The sequence below is a fragment of the Balaenoptera musculus genome, chromosome 13, assembly GCF_009873245.2.
Source record: "Balaenoptera musculus isolate JJ_BM4_2016_0621 chromosome 13, mBalMus1.pri.v3, whole genome shotgun sequence".
NCBI lineage: Eukaryota > Metazoa > Chordata > Mammalia > Artiodactyla > Balaenopteridae > Balaenoptera > Balaenoptera musculus.
The window spans coordinates 38,603,598-38,625,783 of record NC_045797.1 but is presented as its reverse complement, the minus strand read 5'-3'; the positions used below and the strand labels follow the sequence as shown (position 1 = coordinate 38,625,783).

Sequence of the window (22,186 nt, the reverse complement as noted above, 5' to 3'; positions counted from 1 at the left end):
CTTATAGGAACAGAAGCCCAGCTTGAAATCATCAATTCCTGAAATTAAATTAGGGACATCATGAATTCATAGTAGCCTTAGCAGCCTGCCTGAACCAAATTAGAGAATAGTTCAGAAAACAATATCCAGATACATATTACTATGTATAAAATAGATAAACAACAAGGACCTATTGTATAGCACAGGGAACTAATGTATAGCACAGGGAACTATATTCAATATCTTGTGATAACCTAAAATAGAAAAGAATGTGAAAAAGAATACACATATTCAGTTTTATGTGTGTGTGTGTGTGTGTGTATATATATATATATATATATATATATATATATATATATATATATATCTGAATCACTTTGCTGTACCCCTGCAACTAACACAACATTGTAAATCAACTACATTTCAATTAAAAAAAAATGAAATAATATCCAGAATGAAACACATCTGGAGAAAGAGAACATCATCCAGAATCTCAAATTACTGCTACAATAATAATTGCTGACGCACAGCAAAATCAAATAGCCAGACCCAGGAGGACATTATGTAACATAAATGGCAGCTAAGTTAACATCTGGAAAAACAAATTCATAGGGACTCTAGATATTGGAGTTAGCAAAGAGACTTTAAATTATCTTTAATATGTTGAGGGCAATAAAAGAGAAGATGAAGAATTTTGGCAGAGAATTGGAAACTATTAAAAGAGGAAAGGAATTTCTAGAACAAAAAATACGTAACCAAAATTGAGAACTCGTTAGGTTTAGAAACAGATTAGACACCATTACATAGAGAATTAGTGACTTAGAGCAGTACTACTCGAAGCGTGTTCTTTAGCTACTGAGAGTCTATGGGCTGGCTGCTATTTTTTGAACTATGTAGTAACAGTCCACAACAAGATAGGAAATTTGTATCAGAATGTAGAACAAATTGACCCTGAGCACACCATTTAGTTCAACTGGCATTTTCTTTTTTTTTTTTTTTTAATTTTTATTGGAGTATAGTTGTTTACAATGTTGTATTAGTTTCAGGTGTACAGCAAATTGAATCAGTTATACATATAAATATATCCACTCTTTTTTAGATTCTTTTCCCATATAGGCTATTACAGAGTGCTGAATAGAGTTCCCTGTGCTGTACAGTAGGGTCCTTATTAGTTATCTATTTTATATATAGTAGTGTGTATATGTTAATCCCAATCTTCCAGTTTATCCCTCCACCACTCAAGTGGCATTTTCTTGATAGCAAAACTTTCTCTGTGAAGAAAGAATTTGTTGATTTACATTATAGTGCAAGCTCCTTATCTTGCGGATTGGCCCCTTGAGTAGCAGTGACCTAAAGAATAGTTGGAGGGCTTCCCTGGTGGCACAGTGGTTAAGAATCCGCCTGCCAATGCAGGGGACACAGGTTTGAACCCTGGTCCGGGAAGATGCCACATGCCACGGAGCAACTAAGCCCGTGCGCCACAACTACTGAGCCTGCTCTCCAGAGCCCGCGATCCACAACTACTGAACCCACGTGCCACAACTACTGAAGCCTGCGTGCCTAGAGCCCGTGCTCCGCAACAAGAGGAGCCACCGCAATGAGAAGCCTGTGCACCGCAATGAAGAGTAGCCCCCGCTCGCAGCAACTAGAGAAAGCCTGCGTGCAGCAACGAAGACCCAACGCAGACAAAAATTAATAAATAAAATAAAAATTAAAAAAAAAAGAATAGTTGGGAAGAAAATATCTAGAAGGAAGTACAAAGAGACAAAAGGACAGGAAAATACAGAAAGGAAAGGAAGAGATTTAGAGGATGAAGCAAGGTATATTTTACAGATAGAAAAGATAAGTAGTCCTTTAACACTTGAAGCAGTGCTTCTCAAAATATTTGTGATGATGACTAATACTTTTTATAAAATGCAGTAAAAATATCATAGCAGTGTCAAATTACTTAAACACAATCTCGTTTTCTGTACTTTTCTTATTATAGATTGGTATAAAATGGTTCATAAAATAGCACTGGTCCACAGACCACATTTTAAGTAGCATGATACTAAAGAAATTAAATTCATAATGAAAATTCTTCCCAGTAGGAGAATTCCAAGCCCATATGATTCACTGGTAAACTCTAGAAACCTTTAAGGAAGAAATAATTAACTTTTCTAGAATATAGAAAAGAATGAAATACTCCCCCAACTCTTTTTAAGAGGCTAGTTCAACCTTCATGTCCAAACCTGACAAAGACGTCTACAATAAAAGCACATTAGGGGGCTTCCCTGGTGGCGCAGTGGTTGAGAATCTGCCTGCCAATGCAGGGGACACAGGTTCGAGCCCTGGTCTGGGAAGATCCCACATGCTGCGGAGCAACTAAGCCCGTGAGCCACGATTGCTGAGCCTGCGCATCTGGAGCCTGTGCTCCGCAACAAGAGAGGCCGCGACAGTGAGAGGCCCGCGCACCGCGATGAAGAGTGGCCCCTGCTTGCTGCAACTAGAGAAAGACCTTGCACAGAAACGAAGACCCAACACAGCCCAAAATAAGTAAATTAATTAATTAATTAAAAAAAAACATATTAGGACAGTCTCATTCATGAACATAGATATAAAAAAAATCTTCAATAAAATATTGACAAACCAAATTCAGAAATATATTGTGGCCTACTTGATTCTACTTCAGGAATGCAGGTTGGTTTTAACATTTGAAAATTAATGTAATTCATCAAAGACAAAGGAAAATATTCATATAATCATCTTGATAGGTGCTAAGGAATCATTTGATAAAATTCAGCATTCATTCGTGGTAAAAAAATTTTATCAAAAAGAAATAGAAAAGGAACTACTAAATCTACAACAAACATAATTATTGGTGACGTCTTGAAAATTTTCCCTTTGAGATTAGGAATGAGATTAGGATACCTTCTATCATCCCTTCTATTCAAGATTGTACTGCAGGTCCTAGATGCAATACCTTAATAATCAAAGCTGTAAGAATTGAAAAAAGGAAGAAACAACCTATTGTTATTCACATACAATATGACTGCAAATCCTTAAGATTCTAGAAAATACAAAAGAAGAATCCAAAATAAAGTTGCTAGATATAAGGACCATATTTTTTTTAATCAATTATTTCTATATAACAGCAAAAAAGTGAAATTTTAGAAAGACACCGTTTACAATAGCATCAAAACAATCAAATATATAGAAATAAATCTAAAGAAAGACCTCCACACAGTAAACTATAAAACATTGAGACTCAGTGGTTATTTTATTTATTTTTTAATTAATTAATTTATTTATCTTTGGCTGTGTTGGGTCTTGATTGCTGTGCATAGGCTTTCTCTAGTTGCGCGAGCAGGGGCTACTCTTTGTTGCGGTGTGCACGCAGGCTTCTCACTGAGGTGGCTTCTCATTACAGAGCATAGGCTCTAGGTACGCGGGCTTCAGTAGTTGTGGTGCATGGGCTCAGTAGTTGTGGCTTGTGGCCTCTAGAGCGCAGGCTCAGTAGTTGTGGCTCACAGGCTTAGTTGCTCTGTGGCATGCGGGATCTTCCCGAACCAGGGCACGAACCCCTGTCCCCTGCATTGGCAGGTGGATTCTTAACCACTGCACCACCAGGGAAGTCCCTCAGTGGTTATTTTAAAAAACTATTATTAAGAAAAATCTTTAAAAGACATAAGTAAATGGAGGATGTTATATTGAGTTGAAACTCTCAATATAATGGAGATGTCGACCACCTCAAATTAATCTACGAATTTAATGTAATCCCAAACCAGAATCTCAGTAGGGCTTTTGTGGGGAGAACAGTGTAGAACTTCAAACTCTGATTCTAAAATATATATGGATATTCAAAGGGTCAAATAGCCAAGACACTCTTTTTTTTTTTTTTTTTTTTTTAATTTTATTTATTTATTTATTTATTTATGGCTGTGTTGGGTCTTCGTTTCTGTGCGAGGGCTTTCTCTAGTTGCGGCAAGTGGGGGCCACTCTTCATCACGGTGCGCGGGCCTCTCACTATCATGGCCTCTCTTGTTGTGGAGCACAGGCTCCAGACGCACAGGCTCAGCAATTGTGGCTCACGGGCCTAGTCGCTCTGCGGCATGTGGGATCTTCCCAGACCAGGGCTCGAACCCGTGTCCCCTGCATTGGCAGGCAGATTCTCAACCACTGCACCACCAGGGAAGCCCAAGACACTCTTGAAGATGAAAAATAGTGTAGGAAGATTTGTCTTATTGGATATTAAGACCTATTATAAAACTACAGTAATTAAGATAGTGCCATTTAGGTGTAAGGATGGACAGATATCGAGTTGTAACTAACCCTGAGGAAATGGACATGTGTCTTAAAAGGAAACCACAGATTGAAGATACTACTAATAATGCAGCATAAGTAAACAAGAATATAGAGTTCAGTTAGCTCTTTTATCCATTTTGTCTTAACACAGATTCTAAGCATCTGGATATTAGAGACTATTCCTTACTCTTAAGACATCTTTAGTAGGATCTGTCATAACACTAGGTATATACAAAGTGTTTAATAGTTACTTTGAATGGATTTATTGTGTGCTTAAGTTACAACTTTGAATCCTTTTTGGTTTTAGATCTGCTGATTTGGGTCCTACTTTATTGACAAGACCTGGACAACCAACACTTACCAGAGTGCCACCGCCTATTCTTCCAAGGCCATCTCAGCAGACAGGAAGCAGTAATGTGAACACTTTCAGACCTGCTTACAGTTCATTTTCTTCTGGATATGGTGCCTATGGAAATTCATTTTATGGAAGCTATAGCCCTTATAGTTATGGGTATAATGGGTTGGGCTATAACCGCCTTCGTATAGATGATCTTCCACCTAGTAGATTTGTTCAGCAAGCTGAAGAAAGCAGCAGAGGTGCATTTCAGTCCATTGAAAGTATTGTGCATGCATTTGCCTCTGTCAGCATGATGATGGATGCTACCTTTTCAGCTGTCTATAACAGTTTCAGGGCTGTATTGGATGTAGCAAACCACTTTTCCCGATTAAAAATACACTTCACAAAGGTTTTTTCAGCTTTTGCATTAGTTAGGACTATAAGGTATCTTTACAGACGGTTACAATGGATGATAGGTTTAAGAAGAGACTCTGAGAATGAGGACCTATGGGCAGAAAGTGAAGGAACTGTCGCTTGCCTTGGTGCTGAGGACAGAGCAACTAACTCAGCAAAATCTTGGCCAATATTCTTGTTCTTTGCTGTTATCCTTGGTGGTCCTTACCTCATCTGGAAACTGCTGTCTACTCACAGTGACGAAGTAACAGGTAAGAGTAATAGAATGGGTTCAAAAACCATATAACAATCTCAAATTTCAAGAATAGATTAAATTAGCTTTCTTTATTCATTTGTATTTAATATTTTGATCCAGTTATATTTTCAGTTAACTTCAAAACTGGAAGAGGAACATGTAGCAAAAACAGGCTTGTTGATTTATTCTTTGTTAGTTCAGTTTAACAGCACACATTACTTAACTGCTGTTCACAAGTCACTGAACTTGATGCTGTGGAAGATACAAAGATAACATAGGGCATAATCCCTTTATCTTTCTAAAACTTACTGGGAGAGAGGTGGGCGAGACACATAAATAGGTAATTGTAATGAGGCATAAAGAGTGTAAGTAGTACGACACTTGGGGAGAAACATAAGACTTATTGAGCTTTTTTTAAAATTATTTTTATGAATTTTATTTTAATTATTTTTTTATACAGCAGGTTCTTATTACTCATCCGTTTTATACACATCAGTGTATACATGTCAATCCCAATCTCCCAATTCATCACACCCCCACCGCCACCCCCCGCTGCTTTACCCCCTTGGTGTCCATACGTCTGTTCTCTACATCTGTGACTCAATTTCTGCCCTGCAAACTGGTTCATCTGTACCATTTTTCTAGGTTCCACATATATGTGTCAATATACGATATTTGGTTTTCTCTTTCGGACATACTTCACTCTGAATGACAGTCTCTAGATTCATCCATGTCTCTACAGATGACCCAATTTCGTTCCTTTTTATAATTGAGTAATATTCCATTGCATATATGTACCACATCTTCTTTATCCATTCATCCGTCGATGGGCATTTAGGTTGATTCCATGACCTGGCTATTGTAACTAGCACAGCAATGAACATTGGGGTGCATGTGTCTTTTTTTTTTTTTTTAATTAACTTATTTATTTATTTTTTTTAAAGGAACGCCTTTATTTATTTATTTATTTATTTATTTATTTATTTATTTATTTATTTATTTATTTATTTTTGGCTGTGTTGGGTCTTCATTTCTGTGCGAGGGCTTCCTCTAGTTGTGGCAAGTGGGGGCCACTCTTCATCGCGGTGCGCGGGCTTCTCACTATCGCGGCCTCTCTTGTTGCGGAGCACAGGCTCCAGACGCGCAGGCTCAGTAATTGTGGCTCACGGGCCTAGTTGCTCCGCGGCATGTGGGATCCTCCCAGACCAGGGCTAGAACCCATGTCCCCTGCATTGGCAGGCGGACCCCCAACCACTGCGCCACCAGGGAAGCCCTATTTATTTATTTTTTAATAAATTTATTTATTTATTATTTTCGGCTGCATTGGGTCTTTGTTGCTACTCTATGTTGCACTGCATGGGCTTCTCACGGCAGTGCCTTCTCTTGTTGCGGAGCATGGGCTCTAGGCACACGGGCTTCAATAGTTGTGGCACGCTGGCTCAGTAGTTGCGGAGCCCAGGCTTAGTTGCTCCGCGGCATGTGGGATCTTCCCGGACTACGGCTCGAACCCACGTCCCCTGCATTGGCAGGTGGATTCTTAACCACTGCGCCACCAGGGAAGCCCTGCATGTGTCTTTTTGAATTATGGTTTCCTCCGGGTATATGCCCAGTAGTGGGATTGCTGGGTCATATGGTAATTCTATTTTTACTTTTTTAAAGGAACCTCCATACTGTTCTCCACAGTCGCTGTATCAATTTACATTCCCACCAACAGTGCAAGAGGGTTCCCTTTTCTCCACACCCTCTCAGGCATTTGTTGTTTGTAGATTTTCTGATGATGCCCATTCTAACTGGTGTGAGGTGATACCTCATTGTAGTTTTGATTTGCATTTCTCTAATAGTTAGTGAGGTTGAGCAGCTTTTCATGTGCCTCTTGGCCATCTGTATGTCCTCTTTGGAGAAATGTCTATTTAGGTCTTCTGCCCATTTTTTGATTAGGTTGTTTTTTTTTTTTTAATACTGAGTTGCATGAGCTGTTTATATATTTTGGAGATTAAACCTTTGTCCATTGATTCGTTTGCAAATATTTTCTCCCATTCTGAGGGTTGTCTTTTCGTCTTGTTTGTAGTTTCCTTTGCTGTGCAAAAGCTTTTAAGTTTCATTAGGTCCCATTTGTTTATTTTTGTTTTTATTTCCATTACTGTAGGAGGTGTATTAAAAAAGATCTAGCTGTGATTTATGTCATAGAGTGTTCTTCCTGTGTTTTCCTCTAAGAGTTTTGTAGTGTCTGGTCTTACATTTAGGTCTCTAATCCATTTTGAGTTTATTTTTGTGTATGGTGTTAGGGAGTATTCTAATTTCATTCTTTTACATGTTGCTGTCCAGTTTTCCCAGCACCACTTATTGAAGAGACTGTCTTTTCTCCATTGTATATCCTTGCCTCCTTTGTCATAGATTAGTTGACCATAGGTGCGTGGATTTATCTCTGGGCTTTCTATCCTGTTCCATTGATCTATATTTCTGTTTTTGTGCCAGTACCATATTGTCTTGATTACTGTAGCTTTGTAGTGTAGTCTGAAGTCAGGGAGTCTGATTCCTCCAGCTCCGTTTTTTTCCCTCAAGATTGCTTTGGCTATTTGGGGTCTTTTGTGTCTCCATACAAATTTTAAGACTTTTTGTTCTAGTTCTGTAAAATATGCCATTGATAATTTGATAGGGATTGCATTGAATCTGTAGATTGCTTTGGGTAGTATAGTCATTTTCACAATATTGATTCTTCCAATCCAAGAACATGGAATATCTCTCCATCTGTTGGTATCATCTTTAATTTTTCATCAGTGTCTTATAGTATTCTGCATACAGGTCTTTTGTCTCCCTAGGTAGGTTTATTCCTAGGTATTTTATTCTTTTTTGTTGCAGTGGTAAATGGGAGTGTTTCCTTAATTTCTCTTTCAGATTTTTCATCATTAGTGTATAGGAATGCAAGAGATTTCTGTGCATTAATTTTGTATCCTGCAACTTCACCAAATTCATTGATTAGCTCTAGCAGTTTTCTGGTGGCAGTTTTAGGATTCTCTATGTATAGTATCATGTCATCCGCAAACAGTGACAGTTTTACTTCTTCTTTTCCAATTTGTATTCCTTTTATTTCTTTTTCTTCTCTGATTGCCGGGGCTAGGACTTCCAGAACTATGTTGAATAATAGTGGTGAGAGTGGACATCCTTGTCTTGTTCCTGATCTTAGAGGAAATGCTTTCAGTTTTTCACCATTGAGAATGATGTTTGCTGTGGGTTTGTCATAAATGGCCTTTATTATGTTGAGGTAGGTTCCCTCTATGCCCACTTTCTGGAGAGTTTTTATCATAAATGGGTGTTGAATTTTGTCAGAAGCTTTTTCTGCATCTATTGAGATGATCATATGGTTTTTCTTCAATTTGTTAATATGGTGTATTGCATTGATTGATTTACATATATTGAAGAATCCTTGCATCCCTGGGATAAATCCCACTTGGTCATGGTGTATGATCCTTTTAATGTGTTGTTCGATTTTGTTTGCTAGTATTTTGTTGAGGATTTTTGTATCTATAGTCATCAGTGATATTGGTCTGTAATTTTCTTTTTTTGTAGTATCTTTGTCTGATTTTGGTATCAGGGTGATGGTGGCCTCATAGAATGAGTTTGGGAGTGTTCCTTCCTCTGCAGTTCTTTGGAAGAGTTTGAGAAGGATGGGTGTTAGCTCTTCTCTAAATGTTTGATAGAATACACCTGTGAAGCCATCTGGTCCTGGACTTTTGTTTGTTGGAAGATTTTTAATCACAGTTTCAATTTCATTACTTGTGATTGGTCTGTTCATATTTTCTATTTCTTCCTGGTTCAGTCCTGGAAGGTTATACCTTTCTAAGAATTTGTCCATTTCTTCCAGGTTGTCCATTTTATTGGCATAGAGTTGCTGGTAGTAATCTCTTATAATTCTTTGTATTTCTGCAGTGTCAGTTGTGATTTCTCCTCTTTCATTTCTAATTTTATTTTATTTTATTATTATTATTATTTTAATTATTTATTTATTTTTGGCTGTGTTGGGTCTTCATTTCTGTGCGAGGGCTTTCTCTCGTTGCAGCGAGCGGGGGCTACTCTTCATCGCGGTGCGCGGGCCTCTCCCTGTCGCAGCCTCTCTTGTTGCGGAGCACAAGCTCCAGACGCGCAGGCTCAGTAATTGTGGCTCACGGGCCTAGTTGCTTCGCGGCATGTGGGATCTTCCCAGACCAGGGCTCGAACCCGTGTCCCCTGCATTGGCAGGCAGATTCTCAACCACTTCGCCACCAGGGAAGCCCAGTTCTAATTTTATTGATTTGAGTCCTCTCCCTCTTTTTCTTGATGAGTCTGGCTAATGGTTTATCAATTTCGTTTATCTTCTCAAAGAACCAGCTTTTAGTTTTATTGATCTTTGCTATTGTTTTCTTTGTTTCTATTTCATTTACTTCTGCTCTGATCTTTATGATTTTTTTCCTTCTGCTAACTTTGGGTTTTGTTTGTTCTTCTTTCTCTCGTTCCTTTAGGTGTAATGTTAGGTTGTTTATTTGAGATTTTTCTTGTTTCTTGAGGTAGACTTGTATAGCTATAAACTTCCCTCTTAGAACTGCTTTTGCTGCATCCAATAGGTTTTGGATTGTTGTGTTTTCATTGTCATTTGTCTCTAGGTATTTTTTGATTTCTTCAGTGATCTCTTGGTTATTTAGTAATGTATTGTTTAGCCTCCGTGTGTTTGTGCTTCTTATGTTTTTTTCCCTGTAATTGATTTCTAATCTCATAGTGTTGTGGTCATATAAGATGCTTGATACGATTTCAATTTTCTTAAATTTACTGAGGCTTGATTTGTGACCCAAGATGTGATCTATCCTGGAGAATGTTCTGTGCGCACTTGAGAAGGAAGTGTAATCTGCTGTTTTTGGATGGAATGTCCTATAAATATCAATTAAATCTATCTGGTCTATTGTGTCATTTAAAGCTTGGGTTTCCTTATTAATTTTCTGTTTGGATGATCTGTCCATTTGGTGTAAGTGAGGTGTTAAAGTCCCCCACTATTATTGTGTTACTGTCGATTTCCTCTTTTAGAGCTCTTAGCAGTTGCCTTATGTATTGAGGTGCTCCTATGTTGGATGCATATATATTTATAATTGTTATATCTTTTTCTTGGACTGATCCCTTGATCATTATGTAGTGTCCTTCCTTGTCTCTTGTAACATTCTTTATTTTAAAGTCTATTTTATCTGATATGAGTGTTGCTACTCCAGCTTTCTTTTGATTTCCATTTGCATGGAGTATCTTTTTCCATCCCCTCACTTTCAGTCTGAATGTGTCCCTAGGTCTGAAGTGGGTCTCTTGTAGATAGCATATATATGGGTCTTGTTTTTGTATACATTCCGCAAGCCTGTGTCTTTTGGTTGGAGCATTTAATTCGTTCACGTTTAAGGTAATTATCAATATGTATGTTCTTATTACCATTTTCTTAATTGTTTTGGGTTTGTTTTTGTCGGTCCTTTTCTTCTCTTGTGTTTCCCACTTACAGAAGTTCCTTTAGCATTTGTTGTAGAGCTAGTTTGGTGGTGCTGAATTCTCTTAGCTTTTGCTTGTCTGTAAAGCTTTTGATTTCTCCATCGAATCTGAATGAGATCCTTGCCGGGTAGAGTAATCTTGGTTTTAGTTTCTTCCCTTTCATTACTTTAAGTATATCATGCCACTTCCTTCTGGCTTGTAGAGTTTCTGCTGAGAAATCAGCTGTTAACCTTATGGGAGTTCCCTTGTATGTTATTTGTCGTTTTTCCCTTGCTGCTTTCAATAATTTTTCTTTGTCTTTAATTTTTGCCGGTTTGATTACTATATGTCTCAGCGTGTTTCTCCTTGGGTTTATCCTGTATGGGACTCTCTGCGCTTCCTGGACTTGGGTGGCTATTTCCTTTCCCATGTTAGGGAAGTTTTCGATTATAATCTCTTCAAATATTTTCTCGGGTCCTTTCTCTCTCTCTTCTCCTTCCGGGACCCCTATAATGCAAATGTTGTTGTGTTTAATATTGTCCCAGAGGTCTCTTAGGCTGTCTTCATTTCTTTTCATTCTTTTTTTTTTTCTTTTTTTCTTTTTAAACTACCATTCCCCTCCCCCTCGCCCCATCCTTCCTCTGCACTCCCATACCCCCCCCCCCATTATGGTGCGTTTTTTTATTTTTGGCTGTGTTGGGTCTTCGTTTCTGTGCGAGGGCTTTCTCTAGTTGTGGCAAGTGGGGGCCACTCTTCATCGCAGTGCGCGGGCCTCCCACTGTCACGGCCTCTCCTGTTGCAGAGCACAGGCTCCAGATGCGCAGGCTCAGCAATTGTGGCTCATGGGCCCAGTTGCTCCGCGGCATGTGGGATCCTCCCAGACCAGGGCCCGAACCCGTGTCCCCTGCACTGTCAGGCGGACTCTCAACCACTGCACCACCAGGGAAGCCCCTCTTTTCATTCTTATTTCTTTATTCTGTTTCGCAGCAGTGAATTCCACCATTCTGTCTTGCAGGTCACTTATCTGTTCGTCTGCCTCAGTTATTCTGCTGTTGATTCCTTCTGGTGTATTTTTCATTTCAGTTATTGTGTTGTTCATCTCTGTTTGTTTGTTCTTTAATTCTTCTAGATCTTTGTTAAACATTTCTTGCATCTTCTTGATCTTTGCCTCCATTCTTTTTCCGAGGTCCTGGATCATCTTCACTATCGTTATTCTGAATTCTTTTTCTGGAAGGTTGCCTATCTCCACTTCACTTAGTTGTTTTTCTGGGGTTTTATCTTGTTCCTTCATCTGGTACATAGCCCTCTGCCTTTTCATCTTGTCTATCTTTCTGTGAATGTGGTTTTTGTTTCACAGGCTGCAGGACTGTAGTTCTTCTTCCTTCTTCTTGAGCCTTTTTTATATACAAGACACTGTGCTAAGTATTTCGTGTATTTTACTCATTTAATTCTTACAACAATCCTAAGAGAAATTATCCTCATTTTACAAGTGATAAAACTGAGGTTCAAAGTCTCTTGCTCAAGGTCACATCTTTAATAAGCCAGAACCAGAAACAAAACCAGGCATATTTGACTGTTAAGCCTCTACTCTGTCAACTGGTACAGAGTATTATCTCAGGTCAGAAGTGAAGCTGACATTTTTTGACTATTTGTATCCAGAAAGAAGTAACATCTAAGTTAGATTTTCGAAAGATAGGTAACATTCCATCAGTTACATGGAAAAAAAAAAAAAGACTGAAGCAGATGGAGTAGTTTGAACAAAAGTATATAGGTAGGAAATATGATATTTGTTCATCAGCTGTCCTGTAGTATTGAATAGAAGGATATTAAGAAGTAAGGCTGAGAAATTAGATTGGAGCCTAATAATGGAAGATCTTAATTTCCATGACAAGACTTAATCTTCATTTAGTAAGGAAAGGATGGTTTTTTGGTTGTCTGCTTTTGTTTTTGTTTTCTAAAGCAGGCTTGTGACATACATATAAACAGTGCTGTAAAGAGGTTAGTCTGTCTTAAGTGTTTAAAATAGGTCAGTGCAGGTTAACACAGGTTGAAATTGGATGGTAAGAGTAATAAACAATTTTGGGTTATATTTACCATTGTATTCCCAAAAGCTAACAACCTGACCAGCATATCGAAGGTGCTTAATAAATATTTATTAATTTAGGGACATCACTTATGATGCTTTTACATTTGAATGGATGAGAAATAATGAAGACCTGAACTAGGGTGTGTGAAAAGCAGCAAAGATATAATAGATGTAACAGATTTAGTTACTAGCTAGATGGAGTACATAAAGGGAAAGGAGGAATTGAAATGCCCTAGACCTTTAAAATTGAGTTATGAGAGGGATAATGTTTTATTTGTTAACAAATATTTGTTGAGTGCCTACTACATACCAGACACAGTTCTAGGATCTAGGGATATAGCAGTGAGTAAAACAGATTTTAAAAGTTCCTGCCCTTGTGACTAGTGGTTAGAGACAGCAATAAACAAGTAAGTCAAATATATAGTAAGTCACAAGGTAATAAGTGCCATAGGAAAAAAATAAAGCAGGGAAGAGTGTTGCAGAGTGCCAGTGATAGGAAATGGGGTTACAGAGCTACACACAGGGAAGGCCTCTCTGAAGGAGATAAAGGGGCTAAGCTGTATGAGAGAACTGCTGGAGGCATAGGGAACAGCAGAACTGCAAAGTTATTTAAGTGGCAGTGTGCCTGGCATGTCACATGAACGACAGGAGGCCAGTACGAATGGAGCAAAGTCAGAGTACCAGGAGATGAAGGAGGGAAGAGTACAGTGTGTAGATGGTATAAGCCTTGTAGACATTTTTAAGAACTTTGGCTTTTATTCTGAAATGCGAAGTCATGGCAGAATTTTGAGCAAAGGAGTGATATGATTTGACTTATGTTTAAAAAAAAAATCTTTTTCCTGAGAACGGTTTTTAGGTAGAGCTAGGGCCAAAGAGACCAGTCTGGAGAATCAAGAGGCCATTAATAGTAATTCAAGTGGGAAATGATGGTGGCTTGGCTCTGGGTCACAGTGATGCAGGTTCTGAGGTGGGTCACATTCTGGATATTTATTTGAAGGCAAAGTCAATAAAATAATTGCAGAGAAATCACATGGAACAACTGGTTTGTGAATGATTATCATTCATTTCATTAGAGCTATATTGAGTTTGGTTGTGCCAGTGGGACATTCAAATGGAACTTGAGAAAGTTTTAGAAAGCAGTTTAAAAGGCAGGAAAGGATCTTAGGAAAGAGGTGAAAAATGAAATATTTAAGAGTCATCCACATAAAAGTGAGAGTTGAAATAGTGTTAGTGGATGATATTACAGTGGTAGAGAGAAAAGAGGGACTAAGATGGAAACCAGGAAGAGCGGAAGTAGAACTGTGTTAATCCTGTGTTATAGAAGTGAAGGTGAAAGGAGGAAATTTCAAGAAGGGGGAGAAGGATGATGCCTGGTGTCAGATGCTGTAGTAAGATAAGATCGAGAATTGAAAAAAGATCATCAGATTTGGCAATTGGAGGTCATCAGCTCCAGCAAGCAATTTTAGTAAAGTGGAGGAGACAGAAACCATGGAGGAGTATAAAGGGTATATAAAATCAGAAGGTGTGAAAAAAGAAAAGATTAACAATGAATGGAGGAAGAAAAATCAACAGCCTGCTTGGGTAAGAGCAAGTTGATGTGGTAGTTTTCAGTTTTTTTGTTGTGCTTTGTCTTTTATGAAGTGAAATCTGGGAATGTTTTTAGGCTGAAAGAAAGGAGTCTGTAGAGAAGGATTGATTGTTGAGGAGGGAGAAACAGGAGTCAAAAGATGAAGCCTCCTGTAAGAGGTGGGAGAAGATACGATCCAAGGCAGGTGAAAAGGAGGGGCGATTTTTTAATCTGAGGCCAAAGAGGGAGCAATGGGTAATGATACTAAGACATTTTTGAGGAAAAGTGGAACTGAGGAAGCTTAGGCCCTGTGACTTCTTAGCTGCTTAGGACAGGGGTCAGCAAACGATAGCCTGTCAGCAAGATCTGCCTTGCTCCTGTCTTTGTACAGCCCACAAACTAAGAACGGTTTTTACAGTAAAATCCAAAAGAATACTATTTGTGACATGTTAAAATTATATGTAATTCAAATATCTGTGTCCATTAGTAAAGTTTTATTAGAACACAGCCACATTCATTCATGTATGTATTGTTGTGGCTACTTTTGTACTGAAAGACCAGAGTTGAGGAGTTTGTAACATAGAGATCCTATCTATGTTGGCACTCTCATTGCTTTGCACTTGTTCTGCACGCTGCAGATGTCAGTAACATAATTTGGCAATGTGTTGAGTGCCACATGTATTGTTATACTGCAATATATATTTTTATTATGAGTACATACATGCCACACAAGAAAAGAAGAGTGAAGTGGACTTTGAAGGTCACACTTTTAAGGCACAGTATAGTCTGGATTATTTTGTTACTGAATTAGGTGGTAAACCATTATTACATTTATTATGCAGAGACAACATAGCTATGTTAAAGGATTACAGTATATTGTGTTGGCCAAAAAGTTCCTTTGGTTTTTGTTGTGTTTTTTAAAATTTTATTTATTTATTTTTGGCCACATTGGGTCTTTGTTGCTGCGTGCAGGCTTTCTCTAGTTGCGATGAGCGGAGGCTACTCTTCGTTGTGGTGCACGTGCTTCTCACTGCGGTGGCTTCTCATTGAGGAGCACAGGCTCTAGGTGCATGGGCTTCAGTAGTTGTGGCACACGGGCTCAGTAGTTGTGGCTCGCGGGCTCTAGAGCGCAGGCTCAGTGGTTGTGGCACACGGGCTTAGTTGCTCCGCGGCATGTGGGATCTTCCCGGACCAGGGCTTGAGCCTGTGTCCCCTGCATTGGCAGGCGGATTCTCAACCATTGCGCCACCAGGGAAGTCCTCCTTTGGTTTTTAAGTAAAAATAAAAGACACATTTTTCATTTTCACTAAGAACTTTCTTGAACAACATATTCACCATTTTGTTCCACTACCTTCTGCCATTTTTCAGGCAACTTCATAATTCCATCTTCCCAAAACCTTTTATCTTTTTGAACAAAGAACTGTTCCAGGTGCCTTTTAGAGTCTGCCAGGGAATTGAAATTTTTTCCATTAAGAGAGTTTTGTAAAGACTGAAATAAATGGAAATCTGAATGAAGGTGCCATGTCTGGTGAATACCATGGATAAATCAGAACTTCCCAGCCAAGCTCTAACAGCTTTTGCCTGGTCATCAAAGAAACATGTGGTCTTGCGTTATCCTGATGGATGATTATGTGTTTTCTGTTGACTAATTCCGGACGATTTTCATAGAGTGCTGCTTTCAGTTGGTCTAATTGGGGGCAGTACTTGTTGGAATTAATCGTTTGGTTTTCCGGAAGGAGCTCATAATAGAAGACTCCCTTCCAATCCCACCTTATGCACAACATCACTTTCTTTGTTTTTTTTTTTTTCTTCTTTTTTTAATATCTATTTACTTATTTATTTTTATTTGGTTGCACCGGGTCTTAGTTGCAGCTCACCCACCCCTTAGTTGCAGCACATGGGGTCCTTAGTTGTGGCATGTGAACTCTTAGTTGTGGCATGCATGTGGGATCTAGTTCCCTGACCAGGGATCAAACCCGGGCCCCCTGCATTGGGAGCGTGGAGTCTTAACCACCGCGCCACCAGAGAGGTCCCAACATCACCTTCTTTGGATGAAGACCGGCCTTTGGTGTGGTTGGTGGTGGTTAATTTCACATGCCCCACGATCTCTTTCATTCCACATTATTGTACAGTATCCACTTTTCATCGCCCGTCATAATTTGTTTTAAAAACAGAACAGGGCTTCCCTGGTGGCGCAGTGGTTGAGAATCTGCCTGCCAATGCAGGGGACACGGGTTCGAGCCCTGGTCTGGGAAGATCCCACATGCCGCGGAGCAACTAGGCCCGTGAGCCACAACTACTGAGCCTGCGCGTCTGGAGCCTGTGCTCCGCAACAAGAGAGGCCGCAATAGTGAGAGGCCCGCGCACTGCGATGAAGAGTGGCCCCCGCTTGCCGCAACTAGAGAAAGCCCTCGCACAGAAACGAAGACCCAACACAGCCAAAAATAAATAAATTAATAAATTGAAAAAAAAAAAGCCCCTTTGGCACCCCGTGCTTTGTGTATCCTGCACAATGCTGCGCAAATCTGACCACTAGTCATTTCAAACTAACACTCCTCAGTGGCTTCCCATAAAAAAAAAAAAAAAAAAGGAACATTTTCATTACGTTTAAGTAAAGAATCACATGTGGAAATACTGTCAAGAAGGTTTTTTTCGCTTAACTTACATGGAACCCAAACATCAAAGCGATTAACATAACCAAGCTGGTGCAACTGATTTTCAACGTTTGATTTGGGTATTTTGAGTATGTCAGCTATCTCCCGCGTGGTGTAACGTTGATTGTTCTCAATTAATGTCTCAATTTGATGGCTATCAACTTCAACTGGTCTACCCAACTGTGGAGCATCGTCCAGCGAGAAATCTCCAGCACGAAACTTCGCAAACCACTTTTGACACGTTCGATCAGTCACAGCACCTTCTCCGTACACTGCACAAATCTTTTTTTGCACTTCAGTTGTGTTTTTACCTTTCTTGAAATAATAAAGCATAATATGCTGAAAATGTTGCTTTTTTCCTTCCATCCTCAATATTAAAATGGCTACACAAAAATTCACCAATTTTGTTTTTTTTTTTGCTGATATAACAGCTGTCACAAAACAGTCTAACAAAATTGTTTCAAATGAAGTTAAAGACAACTAAGCACTACTAGAGCCATCTTACAGAAAAAAACAAACAAACTCTTTGGCCAATCCAGTACATCAACATTACCAGACTGAGCACTCATCCCAATATTCCCAATTCACAGGAAGTCAACAGTCAGAAAAATTAGAAAATTTAAAATGGAATAGCTCATCATAGCAGAATTTCCTCACCCAAAAGGGGTCGGGGGAAGGAGCAAAAGAAGGGACTTCCCTGGTGGCACAGTGGTTAAGAATCCGCCTGCCAATGCAGGGGACATGGGTTCAAGCCCTGGTCCATGAAGATCCCACATGCCACAGAGCAACTAAGCCCGTGTGCCCCAACTACTGAGCCTGCGCTCTAGAGCCTGCGAGCCACAACGACTGAGCCCGTGTGCCACAACTACTGAAGCCCACGCGCCCAGAGCCTGTGCTCCACAACAAGAGCAGCCACCACAATGAGTAGCCTGTGCACTGCAACAAAGAGTAGCCCCTGCTCGCCTCAACTAGAGAAAGCACGCATGCAGCAACGAAGACTCAACGCAGCCATAAACAAATAAATAAGCAAAAGAAGAAAAAATAAGCCTGCAACCAAAATAAGTTTCTGAGAGGCTCATTTGTCAGATTAGCAAGGAAATCTGTTTACCAGTGGTTATTGCAACAGCCAAGGAAATGTGTCAGAGAAAGTAAACTTGTTTAAGACTGTTAACCTTTCAGGGAGAACAGTTTCTTGAAGAGTATTTGAAACAACATCATTTTAATAGTCATTTTAAAACAAGGCAGATGAGTTCAAATGGATTTACTTGGCTCATGATGACCCAATAGATATTGTTACTGCTCAGTGGTTTATTGGAAGAGTCAATGTTGAATCTGAAGTGGCTGAAGATGTAGCCTCTGAATAGTCTGCATGGAACAACTAGAGACAAGAATATTTTCAAAGAATTCGGAAAAAACACTCATCTGCAAAGATGTGTTGTGACTGATGGTGGTAAAAATTTGTGTGGAACAGAAAAAGGCTTAGTTGGACAAAATTTACAGTTTTGAAAATATAAGGTTTTTAAAGCCTATAGTTATTCATTGTATTCTTCATCAGCAGGTACATTGCAGAAAATATTTGAATTTATCATGTGTTACTGAATTAGTAATGTCAAAGGTGAACTTCAGTCACCCTTGTGGACATAACTATTGTCAGTTCTGTGAATTTTTGTCAGAAGTAGAAGCTGAAGATCCTGACTTGCCCTACCACACAGCAGTTAGATGGCTGAGCAGTCAGTGGTTAAGTTTTATTACTCTTTTTGAGGGATCAAGGCCAAGACTGAAATTTTTCTGAAAAACAAGAACCACCATCAGCCACTCTTAGAAAACGCCTAATGGCTTTGGAAATCAGCTTTTGCTGCAGATTTGGTAATCTTCTTAATGAATTCAACCTAAAACTATAAGGCAGAATAGCAATTATATTGTGAAACTTACATTGGAGTGAAGTTATTTTGACAACAACTAATATTGTTTGACTCGCAAGTAATGTCACACTGCTTTATACACTCCCCACCCAGGTTGTCAAAAGTTAAAGAAACGAGATTTCCCTTCCCACATAAATTTGCAGCAGATACACTTTTCAAGCTCAAACTACAATTCAGAAGTGTTTTTGGACCTCCATGCAAGTGCGAAGGAAATGTCCATATTTCAAAATCCATTTAACTGCCGTTGAGGAGTTTCCATTTAATCTTCATTTGGAAGTGATTAGTATCTAATGTAAGGACATGTTAAAAGGTTAATATCGAAGGAATTTAACAGAATTCTACTCTATTCATCTTCTTAGGATGAATATGCTCAATTAAAACCACATGTTCAATGTATTGATATCAGAATTTGGCAATACATATCTATGTGAAAAAACATTTTCAAAATGAAATACCTCAAATCTCATTACAAATTAGCGTTAACAGATGAATATTTGCAATTGATATTGATGATAACACTACCTTTGAACCCCAAATTAAGTGAAATATTATCCTATCCCAAAAAGATTCCGTTCTTTGTAGTAGACCTATATTACAAAAAAAGAATTCAATTGTTACATTTTGAATTTTTCATAAAATTTATGGAAAATTTTTTTCTCTCTTTATATAAGAAACTATACAACATGTTCAATTTTGCCTCATGGCCTACAAAGCCTAAAATATTTACTATCAAAAATCTTTTTACTCTACAAAATAATTGCTGACCCCTGGCTTTAAGGGAACTAGAATTTGGAGCTTAAAGAATAGGAAAAAGTTTATAATAGGTATCGTAATGAACATATTGTTGATTTTACGCAGTGTTAATTGTGGAATTTACTTTGGGGGGAACTTTTCTCTTGGCAAATAAGTTTATACAGTTTGCAAAACATAGACACTGAAATATGTTTTTTCTTTTTTTTTAAGTTTTACTAACCTAATCTTAATTCTTAATTTGGTTTATAGACAATACCAACTGGGCAAGTGGTGAGGATGACCATGTAGTTGCTAGAGCAGAATATGATTTTGTTGCTGTATCCGAAGAAGAAATTTCTTTCCGTGCTGGTGATATGCTAAACTTAGCTCTCAAAGGTAACAAAACATGAATAAATTGGAATTATCTGTGCATTTTTAGAATTTGTAAATTTAATATTAAAAACTGCATTAAAGGATCTTGGTCACTGTTAGTTAACTCAGAAGTAGTTACTAGGATTTCTCTTTGTCAATGTAGACCTTCTAAATCTGGGGGAGTGGGAGAAAAATGTCCCATCAGAGTTGTTCCAATAATATTTCACTGAGATAAGGAAAGATTTTGTTTATATAATCTCTTCTAAACTCAAAACACTTTTAATCACCACCCCAAAACATGAGGTAAGCGCTAAGTGTAACAAATCTAATAAACCAAAGTAATTGTCTAGCATCATCTAAGCATCCCTATTGGTCTTTTATTGCTGGGACTAGTATTGCTTTCTTTTTTACTTGAATAATGTTTACTTTAGAAACTTCAACATGAACATTTAGGAATTACTGTCATGACGTATTAAAGAACCTCAGCAAGAAATTTATAGGCATTCAGGTTAATTTTCAGACGAGGTCACTAATAGTTTTTAATGGCTCCAGACAAAATGGCCTTTTCCTCCACCTTTCCCCAGTAATGATCAGAATTTTTGTGGATTTACAAAAAAAAGATTTTTTGTGTATTTGTGGGGATTCAGGTTTGCTACGAAAAGTCACATTTTGTTGGTAAAGATACTAGTAACAATAATAACAGCTGCCATTTATAGACTGCTTAATATGTACTAGGGGGAATTCCCTGGTGGTCCAGTGGTTAGGACTGCACGCTCTCACTGCCAAGGGCCCAGGTTCAATCCCTGGTTGGGGAACTAAGATCCCGCAAGCCATGGGGCGGCCAAAAAAAAAGAAAAAAACAATGTACTAGGCACTGTACTTTACATATTTCATTTAAACCTTATAATAATGCTGTAAAGTGAGTACTGTTATTATCCTGTTCCTGATTTACACATGAGGAAAGCAAGATTCGGAATGAGTAAATTGTCCAGTGTGTTGGAGCTGGACTCTAGACCTAGGTTTATCTGACTTCAGAACCTGTATTTTTAACCACTTTGGCTGATTTCCATGTGATCTATTAATGGAAACTTTAAACTTTTATTGGTGTTAGTCACTGTTTACATAAGGGAAAAATACCTCCAATGTTCAAATCATTAGTTTAATGTATAAATAATAGAAAATTTTGGATCAAATTTGCTAAATCTCTGCCTCATCTCTTCACACACAAAACCTAGGCTTCCAAGAAAAATTTTTAAATAATAAATAATAAAATAAAATGTAACTTTTCAAAAATCCTGGCTTTTAGGTATTATATTCATGTTTCTCTTCTAGTGAAAATAGTAACTTACTATTTTAGATTTCAAAAGAATTATTTCTTTTTAAGATTTATTGTTAGAGGAAAATACAGATAATTAGTTTTAATAAATCTAATTAAAGAATAAAGATCAAATGTTGTTTCTTTCAACTAAATTATAATATTCCAGAAAAATTTTATATCTCAGATTATTCTTCAACTAATAGTGCCTTTTAACACTTTGGCTTTGCTTCGTTGCTTTCCTCCATTGCTCAAGTAAACTGTGTGTGGGCATTTAGAACAAAATCAGTCACAAACATAGTTAATTTAACTTTTTTTTTTTTATTATAGAGTAGTATTAAACATGAAAATGTCATATTGTGCCTAAATTATAGTGTTGAACTAAAACTTAACAGTTAAACAGGTTTTTAAAGACATGGATAAAATAGGTGGGAGAATATCAAAGTACAAAATTGAATATTTAAATAATCCTTCCTACTTTAAGCTTAGAGTATTGCCTTTAACTTTTTGTTATGTAGCTATAGGTAACTGAGGTCTTCAATTTTTGCCCACCTTGGATTAAAATTAACATTCACTGTCCTTCAGGATTATACATCACAATCATATAGAATGAATTTTATATTTCAGCCAAAAGTATATAAAGAAAGCTGCCTTACGTAAATGTATATATTTTCTATACTTACCCCTAACTTATCCTATTGAGAAGTGATGAGATATTCATTCCTTAAATTTCAATTTAAAATATGAAAGACATTGATGTTAGTTTTCATCTTTTGATAGAACTGAATCTTTTTACTCTATGAATGCACCAACTGAT

At 38.0% G+C, this 22,186-nt stretch overlaps 1 protein-coding gene across 1 annotated transcript in view; it reads left to right on the top strand.

Moving 5' to 3' along the window:
- Positions 1–22,186, top strand: part of PEX13 (peroxisomal biogenesis factor 13) — a 37,961-nt gene that overhangs the window by 12,994 nt on the left and 2,781 nt on the right. The window contains exons 2-3 of the mRNA XM_036873569.1: positions 4,571–5,265; positions 19,953–20,078. Of these exons, the coding sequence (XP_036729464.1) occupies positions 4,571–5,265; positions 19,953–20,078 (821 nt within the window). The remainder of the gene's footprint in view (positions 1–4,570; positions 5,266–19,952; positions 20,079–22,186) is intronic.